We start from the raw sequence: 24,623 nt of genomic DNA, 5'->3' as shown, positions 1-24,623 counted from the left end.
TTATTACCTTTGCCAAAGAGGAAGTATTTTCACTGGGATTTATTTGATTGATTGTCTGATAGCAGGATTATGTAAAAAGAACTGAATGGTTTTTGACAACATTTTAACCAAATAAGATCCTATGATCCTTCCGGCCACAACGGAAGTGTTTTCGACGGACGGGTATTATGATATGATAGCCTGATATGAAAAATATAAGAGTATCCTGATCAACTTTCACTTACTTTCATACGCGTTTCGATGTCTTCTTCTTGTTCTTCTCTGTTCTGGTGGGTTAAAAACATCCGCCAGAAACGTGTCCGTCTGTAATACCGGCCCGTCGGAAACACTTCTGTTGCGGAAACACTTCGTTGTGGCCGGTTTGCATTCGTGTTGTGACCTGTTTGCATTTGTGTTCGTTTCTGTAAATGCATTCACCTGACACTTCCCAGCCACCGTACCTATGCCGTGATAGAGTTCATTACATTTTGGAGGGGATCTGAATTGATGTACTGATTCTGGATCAGTTTCAATATTCGAAAAATCCCTCATGATTGGCGAAAATTCAGAAATTCATATCTTGGTTTATAATTGACTGATCTTTATTAACTTTGACTCAGTTATGTTGAGTTGGTTTTGCAATTACTCCACCGACTTTCACCTGGATCGGATTCAAATTGCACATTTCATCGTGATTTTTCAACAACAAAAATTTGGATGCCCATACATTTGGACCTACTGTATGGTTATTAATGGGGATAGAAAATTCTTACAAGTCTTTAAAGTGTGAATGATCATGATGCCATGATCATGATGCCATGATCAGATACACTGATCCAGATAAATGTGAATATCTGGCTATTGGCAGAGGTTTTGGTCTTTTGGGGTCCCTTGATATATTTTTGCGAGTATTTTTTGTATTTGTACTTGGCATTTGAAAATTGCCAAATACATTGTTCTCATCGGAGTTATTGTTATTTTTCTTCTGCAACTCCTTTGTCCTGGAACTCCTCCTAGGCTATTAATGCGGCACTAATGACATGTATGTCATCTCATAGGGGCAATGTCAAGGATGTGCAGTCGACATTTTTTAGAGCCAAAATGTCAAGGTCGCGTCAAGTGTCAAAAACCAAAAAAGATCGGTAGGGGTCAAAGTTTATGACGTCACTATAGCTTGGCCACAAATTGAGATACAGTGCTCAAACTGGTACCATTGAACAACATTTCCTTTCAATGTGTGAGCTTGACCTTTGCCCCAGGTCGTATTGAAGGTTAAGGTTAGTCTTCTGTTTTTCCTGCATTATTACTTTCAATTTAATTAGTAAAAACAACAAACTTGTCAACAAATCCAGATGCAGGTTGTCATTTTTGGTGATTTTTCAATTGCCAAATACGTATTCTCCTTGCAAATACAGGTCTTGCCTAGTTTTCTGTAATTTTGTGTGTTTTTAAAGTCATTTTTGTGGGGCACTCAAAATTAATATCAAAGGATGCATGTGACCCCGAGACCACCAGTTGTTTATATCTGCTCTACAGCTTTAGGGGTTTGTGTATGTGTTGATCAATGATGCTAAATGATTTCACAAACTTCAGGAGAACAGAGATCGTTCTCAGACTGTTTCCTCTCATTAGTGAGAACACAGTTACATTTTGCTCCTACAGCCCTAGTGTGGGAGATCTTACAGGTTGGTGATTGGTCAATATGTACAGAGTGCGTTCAGTGCATGCGCGAAAGGGGAGGCTTGGTTTCAACTTTAAAGGATCCCAATCTTTAGTTTCAGCATTCCCCTGGCTCATCAGAAGTCATTAGTTGCACCTGTGATAGTCCTGGTTGTAATTAGCCAGGCTGTTTCCACTGTTCATGTCAGTTGGCTGTTTCTATGAAGGGTTGCTTTATTTAAAGTGTTGTAAAACATGTATTTCTGCATTTAATTAATTTTTATTTATTTTTTTGAATGACTTGTTTCTTAGTGTCATGTCATGTTTAAATGTAACATTAGCTAAAAGCTAAAAACATTAGAAACTATTTTGCCCCTAACTTGGAGTTTTAGTTCATAATATTTCTCATATGTGACTGAAAAGTTCAGCAGTGTGGAGTTCCTGTTAGTGCACATTTAAAAAACAAACCAAAGCATAACCTGGACAATATCCTGAGAAGTAAAACAGAGTTGTGCTCCTCGACTTGCAGTAGCAAGCCAGCTAAAGAGCTTAAAGTGGCTCAGATTAGTAAATTGAGGTTATGCTTTCCCTGATCATGTCCTGCAGCATTTTTCCATTGAAATCATCTTTTATTTGTTAAAGTGTCACATTTAATGACCTTTAATTAAATGTTTGGCTCCAACTGATGAATGTCTTTGTCAGACTATTTCCATTCAGGGAGAGTCTTTAACTAACCCCGCCAGTGTCGGTAATGGCTTCAAAAACCAATACCACATGAATGTACATTATGTGAAGATTTAGCGGCAAAACACTAAACCAGGGATGCGCTGAAACAAAAATTCTTGGCGGAAACCGTAAATCGAAAGAAAATGCATTTATGGCTGTGAATGTGTACTAACCTCACTGTGTGTACATTATTAAATAATAATGTCACATACATGGTCACATGACGTGAGGTATACAGAAGAGAAGACCTGGAAATTTCTTAGCATTGTACTTAAAAATGATTAGTGCCATGTTAGATGTGAAACAACAAAGGAATACAGAGTGATATAAGGAGTTTTGGAGCGTCCATCTCCCGACGACAAAGTCTCGTGGGATGATATTTCACGAGAGTTACAAGGCTCCTGCCCAAAACAACCTTCAATGGAAAAACGTTCAATGCAGAATTATACTTTGTCGACATTTAGAAATACCGCTTTTATTTTGCAAAAATCTGTAATGGAAACCCAGCTACTGTCAGGTTCTCTACGTTCTTTGCACCGCGGATAATTATTTGTGTGCGCTGCTTTAATCCCATCCAAGTAATGATCTTTATAGCGAGTACAAGAACAATCGCGATTAAGTGCAGAGGATTTTGGTGAAACTTGTGCTGAAAGACTAAAGCTGAATTCATGCTGCTGATGCGTAGTTTGGATTTTTTGGAGCCAAGCGTCAGGCTGCTGTGTAGGAGTCTGTGGCTAAGTGTAGCTATTGCATCGACATGACAAAGACACATAAAACACACCTTAGAATGTACTTTTACTTTGTCTCAACTTATGCTTGGGAGAAGTTTTAGTGCTCATATACCTCCATGGACACGTTGGCCCGTTTCCAGACAATAGTGTTTTCTCGCTTCATCACAACATCCTGTTTGTAGTGTAGTGATGGACCAAAAATTCGTCCACTGAAAATGTTCCGCCAATAATGGCCCAAAAGTGCATTTTCGGTTTGTGGCCATAATTATTTCAGTGGCCGAATTTTTAGCGCATCATTACACTAAACAACACAAACATTTTGACTAATGATTCAATAGACAGACAATATATGCAAAACAGCTTTATTAAAGTATAGAGTATGTACAGCAATAAGTTATATATACAGTTACTCTGGTTCTATGAAAATGTGTGTTTTTCGGTATCTAAGCGCTACTGAGGTAAGTAATCTGTGTGTTTGGCTTCTAGCTTCTGTCGGCATAATAAAACGTTGAATAAAATAAGAATGTCTGAAAACAGACTCCATTCATTTAGCTTCAGTCCATCAATAAATGACAATGTAAAAATAAAAAAAAAATAAGGGAAACAGAGAGAAAATGTTTTAACTACAATCCATTTGATAAAAGAATGAGAGGTTTGAATACAATTTTAAGAACATGCACAACAATAAAAAGACTGGAGTCCAGCCCCAGATTGCACACTAAGGATTTAAAACAGGTTAGTGATGAGAAATGACATTAGACAAGTCAATATCACACATAAGAACACAATCCGGATGCATCCAAATACTGAGCACCATGTCCACGGACTTTAGAACTACTGGGTTTTACTTGATGTTTATCGTCAGCCACACTCTCTAAAACCTGCTTCTGCTGCTTTTGCAGAATTCACACAAACTTCATATTGTTCTCATTTGCCATATTGGTCCCATAGGGGCGAGCAGAGCTTAAATCCTGTCTGAGCATGACTCCCCCGACCACAAAGAGCTGATTTCGATCAGCCGTTATAGGAGAAGTGAGACGCAGGCTCTGCAAAAAGAGCAGACCTGTTCACAGTGCAGCGACCCTCAGGGCACTTAGCCATTTCTTTGCCCTGGCATTGCTCTTGTTAATGGTGGGTTTTTACTGGTTTTCCACCGGGCTTTTGGCGGTTAAGTGGCCCTAAATGCTTAATTAGGTGCTGGAAATCACAGGCACTTTGCACCCGCTCTATAAACCTCAACACTTCAGCCTATTAGGGGAATGGGGAGCCACACGCCAAATAATTAGGGCTGGCGACAGCTGCAGACAACAGTATTGGAGTGTAGGGGCAGATTGAGGTGTGTGTGGGGTCACTGACGGGGTCACTTATGAGGAAGTAGCTGCAGTATGAAAGTACATTCATTTCTGGAAAAGTGGGCTGAGGAAAAAACACTATTACTCACTTATTTAGATAATAATATTAATAGTTGGTTTTAACCCTCGGGGGGTTAAACTATATAGTGAATAACCCCGAATATTTAACAAAAAAGGAGATAAAAACAAGTAAATAAATATATTTATGAGAGAAAAGGGGGGTCACCAACATCAACCAATAGGGTTCATACTCTTGTGGTCATTAATGTTGTCAGTAAATTTGACAAGATTTGGATGAAAACTAGTCAAGATAAATATATTCTAATTTAAAAATTTGGCCTGATGGTGGCGCTAGAGAACAGTTCAAGGTTTCATTATCAAGGGGTTATTTATGTATTCAACAAATAAAAAAAGTGCCTGAAACAAACACTAGGTCAACTATCTTTTGAAATTTTCTGGAGGCAAATATCCCTGGGGTCAGATTGACCCCAATGGTAAAATGTGTTAGTAATATTTGACGGTAGAAGGAGGGTTAAGGTGAGGAAAGAAGGTAAAATTGATCGTGAATAAGCTGTAAGGAGGTTAAATATAATGTCCACTGTGATCGAGGGGCCTCTGTAAACACAGACAAGTTTAGAGGAAGTAAAGTGAGCTGTGTGATGTTTTCAGCTTTTCCAGCTGCTCATAATCACTGCAGTGTAAAAACCACTGTCTTGTCTGTGTGATGCCAGAGTTGCCAAAAAGACACTAACAAATGTGAACTGGTGCTGCAGTCAAACCAGGTCACTTTCTTTATATAACGTCAACATCTGGTTGAGTCAACAGCAGTGAAGTAATACTTCCGCCCTGATCAGAAGATTCAACAACAATACAAGTCAATTGAAGACCACATAGTGAAAAAGGGGCTTTTTACTCGCTTTGGCAAAAGTTCATAACTGCACGATACCTTTACTTGTTACGATGCTGCAAAGGTTGCTAACAGGCTGATCTTAAACTACAAGAGAATATTTAAATACTAAATATTAATTTTTAAAAAGACAATTCTGACTTGCGTCCATAATTACCAGCTCATAGTCTATTTTTTTTTTCCTTTTGCTATTGTCAAACAAGTTTAACAATTACATTCTGGTTAAACCTACGCCCATCATGCTGTACATTCATGTTGCAAGCAACTTTCTCTTGGAGTTGACAGTTGTTAGAAACCTAAGAACATTAAAAAAACAGACTATTTTGTTTTAGACAGGACTGATAGGATTTAGGCTCAGTTAAACTTGCATCAATTACTTCAACCTCAGGATCCTTATCTACGTAACAGCACTTTAAAGAGTAACTAAACCCTGAGGTTTTGACTGACCCGCGTCTAGGCCAGAAATGCAAAAAATGCCTCGATTATGGGCCCAGTCTATACTATAAAATCTCCAAAGAACAATCTATGCTATGCCTATAGGGGAGTGGTGGCCTAGTGGTTAAGGACGCTGGGCTTGTAATCGGAGGGTTGCCGGTTCAAGCCTCACCGGGGCCGTCACTGTGGGATGTTGAGCAAGTCCCTTAACCCCGAACTGCTCCCCAGGCGCCGCAAAATGGCTGCCGACTGCTCCTCAGGGATGGGTTAAGTGCAGTAATGTACTAACATTACATGGCCAATTAAAGGCGAAAGCCCGATTTAATCTCTTAATTAATTAATTCAATACTCACTATACCTCTCTATTCGATTGCAGAGTTGGCAGGTGCCAACCACCATTCTCAGCCAATCACAAAATTAAATTGGAATAGCTGAATTCTAACCTTTAAAGGGCAGTCATTCTTACAGTTTTACAACAAAATCCAACCATCCATTCCATATATCCAGCTGTACGAGTACCTAGCTAGGCATTAGGTACTAGTACAGCCGGAACTACCTAGGCACTAGTTAACACAAAATAAGCCAAATTGAAATACTTTGACTAAAATGTCAAGAGTTGGTGTTTAGTTACTCTTTAAATGTTGCATCCTGTAGGCAAGTCTTTTAGTGCATTCCTTTGTGTCATTACTGAATGCACTTTAAGAGAGACAAAACAAAAAATACTGTTAGGAAATACTGAAAATGCCCAACCAAAGAATTAGATTTTATGATCTTGATCAATGTGAAGTGGTGTAGGGTGTTCACTACCTTCCACCCTCAGTCAGCTGGAATGTTAAATAGGGGGGAAAAAACCCAACAACGAGCGGGAAATGGTGAAAAACAGGCATCTATAAAACAAACGGTTTGTGGACATAGAGACCACTGACATTCTTCATTAATGGTGTAGCACGTACACGGTATATGAGCAGTCCTCTTTGTCAGAGCAGTATATGTCCTTATATACGTGTGTACTTCAAGGCACTAAAGTTCTCTGTGTGTTTACACACTGGCACAGCGCTGGGATGGAGGTGCACAAACAAACTGACAGGGGTAACTGTTGACAGCGTGTTGACCAGCCACTACCGCCCCCTCGCCGCTGCCCAGCACGTCCCCACACAGCGACTCCACGGCGTCCAGCCGCTCTATCTGCACCAGGCGGGTCAGCAGGTCTGGGATGCTGTAGCCCGCCGTGCTCACCCTCTCGAAAAGCTGCAGTCCGTCGCTCATGCCGCCGATCTCGTCACGTTTCAGCCCAAAACTCTCTGCTAGATGCCTCCATGTCTTCACCACGGCTGCCTCGCTGCTGTAGGATGAGCTCAGCATGCGGCTGGCTTTCTCTAAGCAGTCGAAGGGGAGCTCTGTTGGGCTCAGGCCTGGCAACGAAGAGAAATAAACATTCAGAGACCTATTCCCACAGCTTGAAGCTTGGTGCACAAACAAGTTTAAGGCAGGTTTTATTTGCTACTTTGTGGTCAGACTTTTTTGCCCTAAATGCAATTCGAAACACATATAGAAGGTTCGTTAGGTTTTTGGGGCTATGTCATAAACAGAATTTCAGGGGCATCTCACCCCTTACATTTGGCCACATACTATTATCCACTTCAAATCAAATCAGATTGAAAACACTCCAATTAGTGAACATATCTAATCAGTCACATTCATAGATTGATTCATGGTTATTCCAGTCTATCTGCAATGCATCAACGAGGGGCTTTCTACATCGGCAAGGATGCATTTCAAACCAAATTAACATGATTGTATTTGTCTAAACCAATAGCTAGGGGTGTCCCAATACAACTTTTTCACTTCTGATACACTACCTCGGATAATGGCTGATACCAATATCGATGCGATACAATATCAGCATGAATCATACATAACTTTTATAACTTATTTTGAAGAGTGGAATGCAAGGAAAGGCTTGATCAAGTGATGTTACGCAAACAGAGAACAATAGTCATCAATAGTAGGTTTGAGAAAAACTGACCTATTTATTATTAACCAATGGGGTTTACATACATACGCTAAACATAATATTCTACAATTAAAAACCCTGAAAAATAACCTCAATAAACTAAATGAAAACAATATCTTATATCAAAGATTTTAGATGCAGGCCGATGTAATCCAGTACTCGTTTTTAGGTTGGGACAGATTATCCGATATCAGTATTGGATTGGGACACCCTTACCAATAGCTGTCTGTAATATAAACAGATGTATCTCGTTTGTTTACCCATAGTTTACTGTCAAATTTATGAATGTTTGTGATAGTTTCAGTTTGATTTAGAAATGTTTTTGTTCATATTTTTTCCTGAACGACTAATGCAAGTCTTCTACGGTAATTTCTTCACAATCAATCATTTTATCAACAATCTTTCATGTCCAAAGACTGAATAAATGACAAAACATCTTCTTTCTAAGGATCCTTTTGAAACTCAGCTGATGTTTTGCAAATGTTTCATGAGCTATGGCATACCTTCCTTTTGAAAAATGTAACAAAATGTAGCAGCGTGCTCGTACTTACTGCTACCTTAAGGCACAGTGGAATGACTCTACCTGTAAATATTGACTACTGAAGACCCCGAGGCTTATCTATTACTGTGACATATTATCTATAACAGTTTTAATTATGTGACAAAGCTGAAAACACTGACCTTCAACATAATTTATAAAACATGCATCCTCAGGCTAAAAGCCAATCTTCTGCACAATATCAGACCGTCTCTGTATTTGATGACTAGACCCATTAGGACGGATCCTCAATGTCAGACTTACCCTCTGTGACATTACAAGCTCTGGCATACAGATCCAGTATCTTTTTCCTTCGACTCTGTAGCATCTGCATTGTGAGACAAAGCACAGAGCACAACTAGATTAAAAGATGACACTAAAAGGATCTGTTCATCATCCTGTATTAAACACAGTTGGTCATTACACACTATCATCCTACCCCTGGGGTTTTATTGTTGTTGATTGTGTTCATGTTGCTGATGTGGTTGCTGGCAGTGATGTGTGGACTCGTCTTGCCGTTGGCCTGGTCCACACACGCAGCTGGGGAGCCGCTACAGGCCCGCTCGCGCTCCAACAGGCTCAGAGAGAGCAGGCAGAGGTCCGGCTTGTTGCCCAGGTTAACCAGACAAAGGTTGGCGTTGGTGCTGCTGGGAGTTTCTGCTGAGCCCTGTTTGTCCGACGCCGCCTCCTCGTCGCTGTCGATGCTGCGGCTCAAGAGCTGCTCGTTCTCTGATGACGCGTCATTTTCACTGTGTAGAAAAGACAGAGGCATAGGGTTTGCATCTTTAGATTAGCTTCACAAGTGGATTCAGTTTAAAATAACCAGGTTTCACTTTGCACTGCACAGACATTTTTTTTCTTTTTTATCTTTAATATGTGATGATGAGTTACACTCATTCACATTGTACAACTGATAAAACTATTAAAAATACGGACTGAAACACTTTACATTTGCTTAATTCTTCAGCATTTAAATCATCTTATCTGTTTAATAAAAAAATACGAATAGGATGCAATATGTGACAATTTAAACATTAAAATACAATATATTGACACTTTATTAATAATATATGTGCTATGCACTCTCTAAATGATAAACACACACTAAAGACACCCGCATCACAACTAATATATAAGAAATGAAGTACTGTCTCTTTTTAAATTTGTCTCTTTTTTAATATTTTATACCCATACACATTTATACTAATTCACTTTTTATTCCTTATGTTGTTTTTTATGATGTTTGTTTTAAAGTTTTGAGAATTAGTTGAATGTTTTTTGGAGGGGCATGCACAATTTCATTGTTCTAATGCAATGACGATAAAAGATTCTATCTATGTTACTTTCCCAATAAAGCTTTACTGTCCACGTAAAGCTTTGTGTAATATCAAATAAAAGGGAAAAACCACTTTAATTGCCTTTACTGTATTTCTATTGGCCAAGCAGCAATCACAATTAGTTCAAACAGCGTCATTTAACCTGTTATCAGTAGATATCTTAGATCTGGACCAGATGTTGTTTTACATTACGCATAAAAAGATTTGATGTGCTTGAATGCTGCTTATTTCTGAATCTGTCTTATCTGTGCAGCTGCAGTGTTTGTCATTTGCAGGACATTCTCAAAAGATGTTTAAAAAAAAATTATAATTTCATAATGTTTTTTGGCTTCATATTACTTTCAATTTTAAATTAAATGATAGACGAGCTGGCTGTGAGAATGAATAAAATATTCTATCATTTTGATTCATTGCATTAAAAAACAACAAACTACAAATATTCTGAACAACAGTATATGACGACTGCAAATATACGCTCACAATACTTTGTGTCTTAAACTGAAAAGCTACTTGGAATAATGAAGGTGATGTAGAGAATTTTGGTTTTTTTCTCGATGTAGAGCTTCTGTATGCGACTGAAACAGCCCCAAAGTTTAACAATGTGACACTGTGCAATATCATTTTACTACCAGTTCACTCCCAGTCTCCCCAGTCTGTTCTGGTTTTTATTTGTAAAAGCACCTTGTTAACAGAGCTGCGCACAGAATGTCTTTGTTTCAGAATCACACACACACGCACTCGCGCACACACTTCCAGCCATTGTTTTTCCCAGACACCCAACACCCACCCTGGCATCTTGTACAGTGAGTTAGCACATCCTCTGGTGTTCTGCGATTCCACGCAGAGTCAAGTGCCAAACGGTGTGCAAATGCATTTATTTTTTTTTAGCCTTCCTGGTGACTTACACTATTTATTCTTTGTGGTATTTTAACATACATTTATCATTTTCTCCATTGCTTTTGCACAGGAAGCTGTTTGTGTTCCCATAGAGGCAAACTGGTGAGAAAACATTCATTCTTCTGCTGTAAACCTGGTGCTAGTTTCACCCTAAACACCAATTCAGCGATACATCGAAATATTTCACCATGCGATTATCGTATCTGTCCAAAAAATGTCCAAATTGATTTTTTAATCATATTTTTTAATGGGGAAAAAAATACAGTTAATTGCGCTAACATATGCATAGCACGTAAACGCCCAGTCACTAGATGTCAGTGAACCACATCAGACCTTGTTAAACTACCGCACTCCTCAATGCATTTTAGCTTAGAAGTTGATTGCACTTTATTTTCAGAAAACATACTGGGCACTTTTATAGATGTATGTGGTTACTTTTTTTTTTTTTTTTTTTTTTTTTTTTTAGGAATTTAAGAACTTAACAGAATCAGAATTTGTTGTAGATGCAAAAGTTAAACTTTTTTGAAAAATGTAATTATCATGTACTTGTTCTCCCAAGTTTAATAATTAATAATTGATATTACGATATATGTCATATTGTTTAGTATCGGGGTATATCATATCATGACATGCAAATTGTGAATTGTATCGTATTGTCAGATTCATGGCAGTGCACACCCCTTCATAACAGCACTTCATTTAAATTGAGAGAGGAAAAAAAGTAAAAAATAAAGTCATAAATGTGAATCAGAGGATTTATTTACCTTTTTACCGGTTTCTGAGGAGAAGCCTTTAGTTTGTCAAACTCATCTTTCTCTGCGTAGATGACCACACTTTCTGAAAGATGAAAAGAGAAAAATGCTTATTTAATCATGAAAAATGTCCAACAGAAGCCCAATACTCAGATAAAACAAATATATACACATAAAGGTGGCTGATTAGACAATAAAATGTGAAATTCACCTAAAGGCTAATGATAATAAGAGGTGAAACATAAACACCAACCACCGTGTTCAGCTACTACCTACACACACACACAGTAATGAATGGTACAAAGAGTAAAACCATTAATCGTGCAGGAGAAAAATGTCTTCCTTATGCATCCAGTGTCTGTGTGAGTGACAGCTAACCCCAGTAGAGCTTCAAGCAAATGGGTTTCTCTCCCACGCACACACACTTTTTACACAGCAGTCATCCAAAGAGCATTCACAGACACACACATACAACCTTGAATAACCCTTCATTCACAAACAATGCAGACATTTGCTTTTTAATACCCCACAAACAGCCTTATTATGTTTTTAGCTATTGGGTTTCTCAGTAATGATGTCTGCGATCGTGAATGTGTGTGTGTGGGTGTGTGTTCTCATCTACACCACATGTAAGTGGTTAGTCAGTCAGTCAGTCTGGGAGTCAAAGTGAACAGAGCATCATTGTCAGTAGAAGCTCTGCCTAAAGCGACGAATGGCTTTAACTTTGGAGGCGTCACATTCCGCCATGATAGACTCATCAAACTACACACACACAATATTATACATGCACTATTAAAGACCGCTCCATGCACTAATCTCTGCATTGACATCAATACCATTTTCTCCGCTAGGCTGTGATAACGGTTTGTGTGATGTTTTCTTGATGAAAATCTTTTTCGATTGTCGGGCAGATCATAACACGCACATTTGTCAAAATTCATAAAGTTCTTGCACTGGTGTCAAACTCAAGGCCTGGAGGCCAAATCCAGCCCTTTGGAGCATCCAATTCGGCCTGCAATATTTGATGCAGGGGCTCACAGTTTGTATTGTATGATTGCAGTAATTTTTTATGTGGAACAGTTGAAAAAACTCAAAATTCTCACAAAATCTTTTAATTTTCCTCAAATTATTACATATTTCCCTTAATTAAATAGAAATTGGCCACAAAATCTTGGAAATTGAAAGTAAAGATCCTATTCGGACTGACATCTATCATTTATTGCTTGGATATTGCCAGTTTCTTACATATTTTGTATTTTATGGATACAAAGAAGAGTAAACTATGGCACAATAATGTTGAAATTACTCATTTTCTGAGATAAAATCTGTGGCCTGCTTGAGATTATACTACTCCGTATCTGGCCCCTGAACTAAAATTACTTTGACACCCCTGATTTAGACATCAGTGCAAACTATAGAAAAGTTAACCTTTAGCTTTTGTATGAAATCTTTCAGCAGAGTACTACAGGGAAGCACAGCCGTTAGCTAAATGGAAGTTTGACAGGATTTTATTACAGATAACACCTCCTTTACACAGGCAGCACATGTTCACATCTCTGCTGCCTGATAAACTCACAGAGGGATTTAAAAGTGCTTAAAGCTGATGGTTCATCTTCACAGCCTGTAAGTCAGATTTAGTGCATTGGTACATTTGGTTTGACTCCAGTTGCAAACAAACAGCATCATCTTCTACCGCTTATCCGTGGTCGGGTCGCGGGAGCAGCATCCTGAGCATCGAGGCCCAGACTTCCCTCTTCCCAGGCCAGCCGAGAGACATAGGCTGTGTTCGAAATAGCATACGAACATTCTATTCATACTAATTGTCACGTTAAATTGAGAATGTAGTGCGTTCACATTAGAGAGTATGAAAAGATTATGTATGCGAGAAATATCCAAATCTATACTGTATCGACATTTTTGAAGTATGCACGGTGGGCACACTAGTCATACTCAACTGCCCCATGATGCATTGCGAGTGGAACGTAAAATCATCCTGGCACTGGCTTCAAGCTAAAAGTCAAACATGCCCTTTTCAAAATAAAAGCATCTCTTCTCGTCTTCTATTAGTTTTTAACACTTTTGTAAATATGGCTCTTGTTTTGAAGTTAACCCTAAATTTTGTCTGTAGGACAATGTTTCCGCAAGTTTTATGGATCAAATGACCACATGTTGATATTCTACTTGGTCACTTTCCCACTTATAATTTTTTCAGAACTTTCAAAGGTGGAGAATCAACGGAGATATTTAGCCTCAGTGTGCGTCAGGTTTTTGTTGTCGTAGGTTTGAAATACATCTTCAGAAACTAGAAGAAGTATACTTTAGTAGGAATGGTCATCAAACTAATCCTCCTAACCATACTTATAGTCGACAGTATATACTCGGTAAATGTGTAGTGTATCGTACGTGAGTGTGCGATTTCAAACACAAGTCTCTCCAGCATGTCCTGGGTCTTCCTCGTGGTCACCTACTCTTGGGACATGCCCTGAACTCCTCACCAGGGAGGCGTCCGGGGGGCATCCTAATTAGGTGCCCGAACCACCTCATCTGGCTCTTCTCAATGCGGTTGAGCATCCCAAGCCACTCCCAGATGATTGCATGAGCTTCTCACCCTATCTCTAAGGGACAGCCCAGCCACCCTACGAAGGAAACACAATTCGGCCGCTTGTACTTGTGATCTTGTTCTTTTGGTTATGACCCAATGCTCATGACCATAGGCGAGGGTTGAAACAAAGATCGACTAATAAATCGAGACTGGATTGGAAATAACCTCCCTAACACATATGTTATACTTGAATGAGGATTAATAAGGATAGCTGTGTTTGTGTCTCACCGGGGACGTCTTTCTTCTCGTCCTGTTTGTTGTTCTGAGCCTCCACTGCTTTCACAACCTGTCCAGAACAGCACGCTGCACACACACACATGCGCATCATGAAAATATAGGTAATTACAGCAAAAGTAGAGCCAACTTTAGTGTTAAAGTGCACCAGTCTCACCATGGCCACTGGGTTTGGCCCTCAGAATGTAAAACATAATGATGAGAACGATGGCAATGGCCATAATGAAAATGGTTGACATGGCGATAATAAGGGCTGTTGCCAGGTGACCTTGAGCAGGTGAGTCTGCAAAAAAAAAGAAGCTAATTCTGTTAGCAGCGTAAGCCAGAATGACAAGACAGAAAAGTGAAGATGGACGAAGAGGAGCGAGGAAGATCAAAGTGTCACCTTTATTCACATGAGGAAACACAGTGGTGCTGCCTGGGTCAATTATCTGTTTTCCTTTGGTCTTGCTGGTTTGCATGCCTGTGAAACACAAATGTACAAAATGTGAGTACATAGCTGTGGTAAACAAGTGAGAGGCCAAATACCAACTCGACACATTTGTTTGAAAAGCAACTTTCTGTTTGCTACAGCACTGTGCAGTGAAATCTGTGCAGAATCTATTTGAATAAGAGGACAAAGTTTGACAACTTCAGTAAATGTGGTTCCTGTCAAAAGCTTGACCTGAGATTCAGATTCAAACTTGTTCCAACATGCAGCGTGATACACCGTGTGAGTCCTGAGAGGCTCGAGGATGCAAAGCGTTTGTTGCGACATCGTCTTTTAAAAATGTTTGAGCTGAAATGTTCCAGCAACTCTTTTTAGAAACTATTGTGTTTCCTTCCACAAAGGTGGGAACAGCGACTGTAGGAAATCTCCTGACTTGTTTCTGACAGTCAAAATATGTCTGGAGATCAAAGTGCATTTTTTAAAAAAAACAAAAAGAGCCTCCTGGAATTATTACGTGGGAAATCAAATAAAACATCAAAGGAATAAGCAGACGCCTCTGAAGAAGACTGTCAAATGAATGTCGAAACATGTCAGAAGTTCAAAGTACATTTCCTGAAGAAGAGTTGTCTGAATAAATGAAACCTTAACATGTTATTCAAAAAGAAGACAAAAATAACTTGCTGGAATTAATACACGGTAGTCAAGGAAACATCAAAGCAATCAGCAGATGCCTCTGAAGAAGACTGGCAGTTGACAGTCAAAAAATGTCATCAGATCAAAGTCAATTTCCTGAAAAACAGTTGTCTGAATAAACAAAGAAACTTGTTGAAATTGTTGTGCGGAAGTCAAGGAAACATCAAAGCATTCAGCAGACACCTCTGAAGAAGACTGAAAGTAAACAGTCAAAACATGTCAGGAGATCAAAGTCAATTTCCTGAAGGACAGTTGTCTGAATAAGTGAAACCTTAACATATTATTCAAAAAGAAGACAAAAAGAAAATCCTGGAATTATTACACAAGAAGTCAAGGAAAACATCAAAGGGATCAGCAGATGCCTCTGAAAGAGACTGTCACTTGAGAGTCGAAACATGTCAGAAGATCAAAGTAAATTTCCTGAAGAACAGTTGTCTGAATAAATGAAACCTTAACATATTATGCTGGTTTAAACATTTGTTCCTGGCATTTATAACGGCGTCATTCACTGGCAATAGGTTTTTCTTAACTTTTTTCCCCACAACTGTTGAATGACATCATTATGCAAGTAGTAACATTCCACAAACGTAAAATCAACACAGTTGGACTCCATCTCTGTCAGGCTTTTCCTTTGCCACAGTAAACAAATTGTTAAATGGGGCACTAAGCAGCAGATCTCTGCCCAGATTTCCGTCTGTTCTTGGTTTATGACTTCCTATCCTCCCACTTTCTCCCTTTTTCTTTGCTTCTCTTGAGTTTATTTCTGGATTATTCACCAACTGTTTTTCCCTCTTTCCTAATGGAGCCACAAACCTCCGGCAGCTTATAAATCAATTCTTTTAATCAGTCGTTTCACACAGTTGATATACTGTCATCCTCCTTGGCATGCGCGCTGCCACTTCCTGCGGTTCCACATCCCAAAACCCAAACTGAGAGAATGTGTTCACACTTCCATTGAAAATATGAGTCTGAACTGGAATTTAGTTTCTCACCTTGTGGTTAAATCTGTTAATGTCTCGCAGGCTAAACACACACAGAGTAAATTGTAATTATTCAAGCTAGTCAGAGCATTCAGGTCCAAACAAACTGAGAGGATCACTGTTACAAAGGATCTGAGGTGAACTGGAGAAATCAAAGCATTTTTGTTGGCGATGAGAATCCTGACACCTTTTTCCGCTAGGTTAAAGGTAATGTTGGTTTCTAATGACGTGAAATGCTGATATGAGGTTATGATCCGTGTTGATGGTGAAAATGTCATCTTTTAAAGCGCTTGTGTGTATTTCCGTCTACCTGCGTCACCAGAAAGGGATAGAAATCAAAGGGAGTCAAAGACTTTTAACTGCGGCCTGCCAAACATGAGCATCAGCACAAGCACAAACATGCTAATCACCTTTCCTTCCTCAACCCAGTGAGGCTTTAATTACTGCATGTACACAGCAGTGCAGGAGCAGGGAGTAAGTTACAGATTGAATGACAAGTGTTGGCCTGCCTTCAGCTTATACTGTTACCTTTATGGACATGCTTTAAAATATGTGTGTTCAATAATTAGGGAAGACTTGGGTGTGTATTTAGACAACTTTCAGAAAGTTTTTTAAAAAAAAAACAAAAACCCATTAGAGTATTTCACTCGGATGGGTCCAAAAATAACTTAATAGGGATGTAAGGATGTACTTAACTCCTTTCAATTTTAATACATAAAGATCATATTTTGGAAAAGAAAAAAACAGATTAATCAAAATACAGATTCTTACTCTTTTATTTAAATTGTCAATATTTTTTTCAGCTAATATATTTTCTTCTTTTAACCTTCTTACAAATTGTTTGAACTCATAAACCAAAATGAACTGTACATTTCTTCATTTATCACCATGCAAAGTTGAAAAAAAAACCCATATAGATATATTTATATTTAAAACATACAAAATTAAAACGTAAGAGAAGTTTGCTTTTGTTCCTGGCTTGGAATTGACATAGTTTTCTTAAAGTGTGTGTGTGTGTGTGTGTGTCGGTGACTTCTGTACCTGCTTATCTTGTATAGAGTCATAGGGGTTGTAAACCGCCTCTGGATAGGACGAACCTTGTTAAATCGTGATGTAATTTGACTTGAAATATTTAGCATTAGCTCACTGATTGATCTGCCTCCAAATGTCGGACATCAATTCATTTTATTTCTAGTCAGAAGACATCTTATTTTTTCTATTTTTGAAAAAAAAAAACTGGACTTTTCAGAATTATTTTGCAAGATTTTGGTTTAGATTTTTGATTTGTTCATAGTGTGCTTTGAAAGAGTTGCAGACACTTTATTTTTGTCAAATGTATTCAAAAGAAAACAAAATTGTATTGGTCTCGACTCAGTCATGACTCCCAAAGGTCTCGGTTTTGTCTTGGTCTTGATGCATTCTGGTCTTGGACAAGTCTTCAGTCACTACTTTGTTATCTAAAATAAGTTTTCTGGAAATGAAATGGACCTTTATGTCATTTAAATGACTGAGGAATCTGAACATTTTAACAGTAAATATTTAATAAGCATAATCTCAGTTTGTTATGCTTGGTGAGTGCATTTATTTTTTAAGCCACTCCCCCTTCTTTACATCCTGTCTGCAGGCCAGGGCAGCTTTTGGGACTTTCCTCCTTCAAAACACACCAATTCAACATGTCAAAAATAACAATAAAATGTTGTTATTTCTGCTCTTCAATTAAACTCAATGAGGCTCTTTGGGAATTATGTGCAAATAAAAACATTGCCAATCCCATTGAAGCTCTGGACTTGCAGACATTCCATCATTTTTACAAATTTTCTCACACACGTGTAGAAACAGGAGAATCGGACCAACACAACAAACAGCTTCTGCTCATCCTTTGCATCACATACAGTACATTCAGCATTAAGTATAGCAGCATCATTTCCTTATACACATTTCCTCTATTAATGCATTGCAGTTTCAAAGTCCAGAAAGATTAAATTTATTACATTTATACTAACTGGTCCTTTACCGGGAACCTCTTTTCTTTATGATAGTGCTGTAAATATGTCTGTACAATGATGAACATTTCTTCTATCGTCTTATTTTGAAAAGTCCTGCAGCACAGAACTTTACTCTGCAAACATCACTAATGTACACTGGTGAGCATTAGCACAGAGCTCAACATTCCTGTTTATTTTACCTCAAAAGAACGTAAAACTTCACATTATTATTACATTGTTTTTGCAAATGATTAATTATTAAGGTTTTTTTTATTCATTTGTATCAAAATGTCTAGAAATAATATTAAAAACAAGCTGAATCAGCATTCATGATCTCAACAATTAAAAATATAAGAGGATATAGAAAAATGGAAATAACACTATTAATGTAACTAAGTACAAGAATGAAATCATTCACAAAAGACAAAATAACAGTAAATAAATGTAGATTTTTCCGTGTTAAAGGCTTAAAAGTACAACACTTCTACAGTTCATTTGAGAAGTAAGTTTTACAGCGTGTTGTTCTCGGCCGATGTTGAGTATGTGCGCGTTAATGTGAAATTCCAACGCCTCAGAATCCAATTAGTTGTCAATTTCAGTGCAAGAAACAACACCACTTCCATGTAACCACATAAAGTTCTTTAAAAACCAAAAATCTGGTCACTTTAGGGGCTCCGCATTAAATGTTATAAAGAAGTAAATCTTACATTCTTTGGTGTTTTTTGGTGCGTTCTGACAGGAGTGGCAAACCATCCCGTAGAGGTTTCTGGGTCTGTTCTCCAACATGTAATACCTGCAGGACAGGAAGCAGATTGTATATTCATATTCGTCCTTGAAAGTAATCCACATGTTACAGCGGTACCATGATTTTCAAAATGAAAATAAGCAGATGACGCACAAAACACATGCTTTTTTTTACTCAACTAAACAAATTAAACTAATCATAGTTTAACTCTCTCTCATTGTGTTGCAAAGAAAGGAACTAAATAGAGAAATTGAAGCTAAATAATAAACTTGCGCAGTAGATGGGAGTAGTTTGTGACGCATCTACACATGATGTTCCTACACCGTGGATAAACAGGAGGAATGCAGGCAAGGTGAAAAGTTTGTCTCCATAAAGAAATGTACATAATTGTTGCCTCGGAGGCAAACAGCTTTGGTACAGGCACGGCCCTGAGTTATGAAGAGCCAATGAGGAGAAAAGGAAAAGGTGGATCCGTGGGATTGTGTTGCTTTTTAATCTTTGTGGCTCGGGGGAGAAAGAAGAATGTTTGAGTTAACAGTGATAGAGTCTTTGGCCTTTGGGCCACGATTTACCTGAGTTCTGACAGACACATAGGCTGTGTTCGAAATGGCACACTCTGTACTATACACTAGAAACTCAATGAGTATATACTGTCTACTATACAGTACACTACAGTAAGTATGGTTAGGATGATGACCGTTCCCACTGAAGTCCCACAACGACAAAAACCTGAAGCACACTGAGGATAAATATCTCCACCTTTGAAAGTTCTGAAAACATTTTACTGGAAGTGAGAAAGAATATCAACATGTGCTCATTTGATCCATAAAACTTACGTATACACATTTCATTTTGATCGTAGATTTTCAGAGACCCGCCATTGTGCTACTGACAAAACTTCTGGTTAACTTCAAAACAAGAGCTCTATTTACAAAAGTGTTAAAAACTAATGGAAAACAAGAAGAGATGCTTTTGTTTTGAAAAGGGAGTGTTTGATTTTTTAGCTTAAAGCCGGTCCCAGGACGATTTTACGTTCCGCTCGCAATGCATCATGGGGGGGTTGAGTATGACTAGTGTGCCCATTGTGCATACTTAAAAAATGTCCCCATATAGTATACATCTGGGAATTTCTTGCATACTCAATCTTACCATACTATCTAATGTGAACGCACTACATACTCATTTTGACGTCAAACTTAATATGAGTAATACGCTAGTGTGAGATTTCGAACACGACCAAAGATTTTATGTAAAAACAAAAGACAAAAAAAAAATTCTGCACACAAAAATGTTAAAATGAACTTAAATGTTTCATTGTAGGTTGTGTTTTAATCTTATATATTATATTATGTCCTTTAATTCATTCATTTCAGAAGATTGAAAAACCTGAACCATTTTAATGCTTTAAATGAATTCAGCTTTAATTATTTGATTACAAAAATTCTGTTGTGTGTGTACGTTTCCTCTTTTTATTATTGCATTTTGCATAAGCCATTCGCCTTCAACATTAACCTTACATCAGAGGTTTCTCTTCTTTAAACTGGTTAAAACATTGTATCGAAGATGTGGTGTTTGAAGCAGTATTTTATCCTGTAAAAAAAAAAAAAACGTAGCGTGATTGTTGATATAAAAGTTAGAGGAGGAAGGAAACCATTCAAATGCTTTTCATTGGGTCATTTCTTTTCTTTTAGGAGACATGTGCTGCACACAGCTGCCACGTTTCAAAGAAAAAGCCTTTTCACATATGGACATCAAATATTTCATACGAATAACAGAACAGAAAATATGCCAACATGTGTCTCAACAAGTCAAATTTAGAATGCAAACGTCACATATTTGTTGAAACGCACAGCAGTGTGTGTGTGTTCTCTCAGATGATTACGGATGTAAACATCGAAGCCTTCCATGGTTTGCAGAATTGACGGATGAGTGGAAAAATGACTCAAAGATTGTCGTCCAAACTCGACCGCAGACACTTCCCAAAGAGTAGGGCTGAGAACTGTGTGTGATTGCTAAGTAAGCAGATGATCACTGGTGTAAATATCTGCTTTTCTCTGGGGAAAAGAAGGCCAAACGTCTGCTTTAGCCTAGAGAAAACAGTTTGTTGACTTTTTGCATAAATAGAAAATCAGCAATCCCTGCTCGCACGCGTAATTTAACACGAGGCACTTCATATATCAACATAAATCAATGATGTCATCCAAGATCAAGGTTCCTTTATCAGATTGCTGATTTTGTTATAGAGTTTAAATGCTCCTCTTTGAACGTACGGCAGTATTTTAGAAACGTTTTTAAAGTTGCAAGATTATCCTGCCCAACAATCTATATATCAGTAATTCACAACTGGTGGGTCGCGGACCTGTACTGGGCCGGTGGCGGACAGCTGTTCAAAAATAAATAGATACTTTATTGCTGCGTCCCAATAGTCCCTCCTATCTCCTTTACTATCCACTGTTCCTTCACCCCCGGAAGTGTTTAAGTGGTGGCCATGATAAAGAGCATCCCAGTTCTCTTTAAGCTCAGGAAAAGAGGCTCAATGCTTCATTCTTTACTTTCTTTAGCCTAGGAAACACTGATGCATCCTTTACTAAAGGAGACGAGATAATGCTGACCCACAATTCCTTGCAGCGACAACATTTAAAGGGACACACACCCCCGAGCGCTGACAAGTAACGGAGATCATGTAAGTTCAAGGCAATAATATGCCTTGAACAACTTTAAATAAACAATCTAAAACCCATATCTTATTATACAGTATGTAAGACATATCAGATTATCAGATTATAACTGACATAAAACAAGACACTCTGTGGTTCAAGAATAAGAAATCAGAGACATTTTTAGACATATTTGTGAGTGTGAGCAACCATTCTCAATTGTGACGTTCTTTTAGTTTCACTTTTGTTCCTTGTAGCCTGGTAGCCTCTTTTCCTTTGATTGACATTCAAGTGGTATTTATTATTATTTATTTATTTAGTAGTCCATTTTCGGAAATATGTAGCTTTTTCACCTCGGCAGACGTCACTAACCTTCACGGTCGTCTGACTATTACGTCACCGAGTTGAAGTGCGTCTGATTGCCAAAACAAACGTGATCGCCGTTTCCTAACTCCTCTCCTAACACCTTTCCTTAACCCCGTGACGTCATCCACGGGGTTAAGGAAAAGTGAATAGGAAAGGAGATAGGAGGGACTATTCGGACTCAGCCAATGTCTCTCATGTTGGGCTTCTCTTTTATTTTGAAATGAACTTTTTTTTTTGACAGGCAAGCTGTGAAATGCATGTTGCACAGGAAAATATATAGATTTATGTTTTTTTAAAAAAAAAAAAAAAAAGATTATATATGTGTGTTTTCAACAGCTATTTTTGAAAAACTAAACTTGGTTGGTAAAATTCTAAAAAAAAAAAAAAATGTGGGTCCCAAGGTGAGACCGAATGAGAAACTCTTATCTATATAACATAAAGTTTTTATTACAAATAGAAAAAATCAACAAACAACAATGACGTTTGAATAACTTCTAAGCCACAGAGTAAAACAATCCAACATCATTATAGGAAGATATTTGACCATATAAATGCCAACTACCATTTTTTAGGGCGTGAGACCTGCTTCAGGTTCTACAGAGAGTGACACTTACCCTGGTAAACAAGGTCCACACTCTGCATCCCTCTCAGACGTTCCCGCCGCCCGAACAGTAGCTTTGTACAGAGCGTCACAGTCTTTATGTCGTCTGCAGATCTCGTACTTCCCTTTCGAGTATTTTCCATGTGGGCAAGAGACGCAGGCGTAGTCGTCATCCTTCACGCCGTAGCCACAGGTCTGCAAAACACACACACACAGACACACACAAGGTTGGACAGAAATCCTGTTGAGGAAAAGGAAAGTAAACTTTGAGGAGAAAGTACTCAGCAACCCTAAACTAGAGGAGCGTGGATGGATGATGGATGGATGGATGGATGAATTAAAACAGTCTTTCCTTCAAGCTTCTGTAAATATTCCCTCCCTAGAGCCAAGATTTGCAGGACAGTCATAAATTGCCAATATGAAATCAGCAAAACGTTAGTGATTTTTTTAATATCGTCACATTGCGATATATCTTAAATCTAAAGTATATTTAGATCTCTTCTTGATGTACGTCCCACGTCTCTATAGGAATCTGAACATTTTAACAGTAAGGCAACTGCACTATTGGTCGTTTTCTTCTCACATACAGGTAGATTCTTCAGTTCTGAGGCTGACTATAGTTTATAATCTGTGATTCATACTTTGTTCAGCCTATTGTGTGGCTCATTGGCATAATAAGGCTTCCTGGTATCAGATGACTCAGGTAAATTGGTGTCGAGTCATCTGGGAAGTGAAGAGATGATTGGATTATAGATATTAGAGAGATTATGTATCAAACCTTCCTGCTTGCTTCAAAGATGGCCCTACATTACTGTCGTCAAACCAACGTCATGGTGAACTCCTTAATCCTGACCTTTATGTGTTGGAGGGGTTCTCAACCTTGGGGTCAGGACCCCATTTGTGGCTGCGAGACACTGGAAGGGGGTCGCCAGATTCCTTCAAGAAACTAGGACAATTCAAGCCCATTTTTGCTTATTTTTACCCTTTTATTGCAACTAAACCAAACTTGCCATATTTTAACCTATTTTCATCACTTTTTCTTGCCATAATTTTGCTCCTTTTAATGCATTTTTGCTACATTACTCCCATTTCTGCCACTTCTCCATGACATTTCAGGGCCTTTTCTGCACATTTCTTTCACTTTCAAGGCATTTTCACCACTTTTCCCATATTGTTGCATATGTTCACCCATTATTGTCACTTTTAACCTCTTTTCACCATATTTAATGCTTATTTTTGCCAAATTAATCACAGCTGAGACTTTTAATGCCCATTGTTTGCCAGTTTAAGTTAATAGTTCCTACTTTATAAATTACATTACCCCAACCCCACCTCTCCCTGTTTCAGCCACTTTTAAGCCAATAATGACACTTTAAAGTCTTTTTTTTACCATTTTTTCTGTCTGTTTTAGCCACTCTAATTTGCAACTTTAAACCAATTTCTGTAAAAATGTTTTACATCGATTAAAACAACGATTCACATCTTTAAGAAGACTATACAGGGCACAAATAATAATAATAATAATAATAATAATAAAAACTTCCTGGATAACAGTGGCTATTATTCAGATAAATAAATATAAATGTGGTTATCACAGGTTCATAGAAAAATGGACCATCATTTCGCTGACTTCATGGGTGGGCCCCAAAAAGCTCTCCCCTTTATTCCCCCTTATAGACGGGGAATGAAAATAAAATAAAATCCTGAAATGGTGGGAACCCTTTAGGGGTTGATGGTGTAGGGTCCTGATAACTCCCAGTTTGGTGGTCCAGTGGCTAATGTGAGTCAAACAGAACGTACTGGTCTGCATGGGTTGGCAATTAAAAGAATGAAAGTTACAATCTTGTAAAATATATGTTATAGAAGTAAAGGACACAAACATGTAACAAATTAGGAAATAGGAAATAATTTAGCCTTTTTCTGTTTAGCCGAGCAACAGACCATCAAAGGACTTTGGAAACATGCAGGAATAAAGCCAGCGAGCCTTGACATTTAAAAAGTCC

The 24,623-nt window shown here is 38.2% G+C and overlaps 1 protein-coding gene across 3 annotated transcripts in view; it reads right to left on the bottom strand.

Annotated features, from left to right (window-relative positions):
- Positions 1-6,044: 6,044 nt before the first annotated feature.
- Positions 6,045-24,623, bottom strand: part of edar (ectodysplasin A receptor) — a 36,871-nt gene continuing 18,292 nt past the window's right edge. For 2 of the 3 annotated variants that reach the window (XM_028435728.1, XM_028435729.1), the window contains 9 exons: positions 22,634-22,861; positions 18,959-19,044; positions 14,549-14,626; positions 14,321-14,446; positions 14,158-14,232; positions 11,340-11,412; positions 8,781-9,090; positions 8,606-8,669; positions 6,045-7,201 (listed from right to left, as the gene is read on the bottom strand). In XM_028435728.1, the coding sequence (XP_028291529.1) occupies positions 6,828-7,201; positions 8,606-8,669; positions 8,781-9,090; positions 11,340-11,412; positions 14,158-14,232; positions 14,321-14,446; positions 14,549-14,626; positions 18,959-19,044; positions 22,634-22,861 (1,414 nt within the window). In that variant the 3' untranslated portion in view covers positions 6,045-6,827. The remainder of the gene's footprint in view (positions 7,202-8,605; positions 8,670-8,780; positions 9,091-11,339; positions 11,413-14,157; positions 14,233-14,320; positions 14,447-14,548; positions 14,627-18,958; positions 19,045-22,633; positions 22,862-24,623) is intronic. The other variant, XM_028435727.1, reaches the window with a different exon arrangement.

The sequence above is a fragment of the Gouania willdenowi genome, chromosome 21 (assembly GCF_900634775.1).
Source record: "Gouania willdenowi chromosome 21, fGouWil2.1, whole genome shotgun sequence".
Lineage (NCBI taxonomy): Eukaryota > Metazoa > Chordata > Actinopteri > Blenniiformes > Gobiesocidae > Gouania > Gouania willdenowi.
This window is presented reverse-complemented; position numbering and strand designations above follow the sequence as displayed.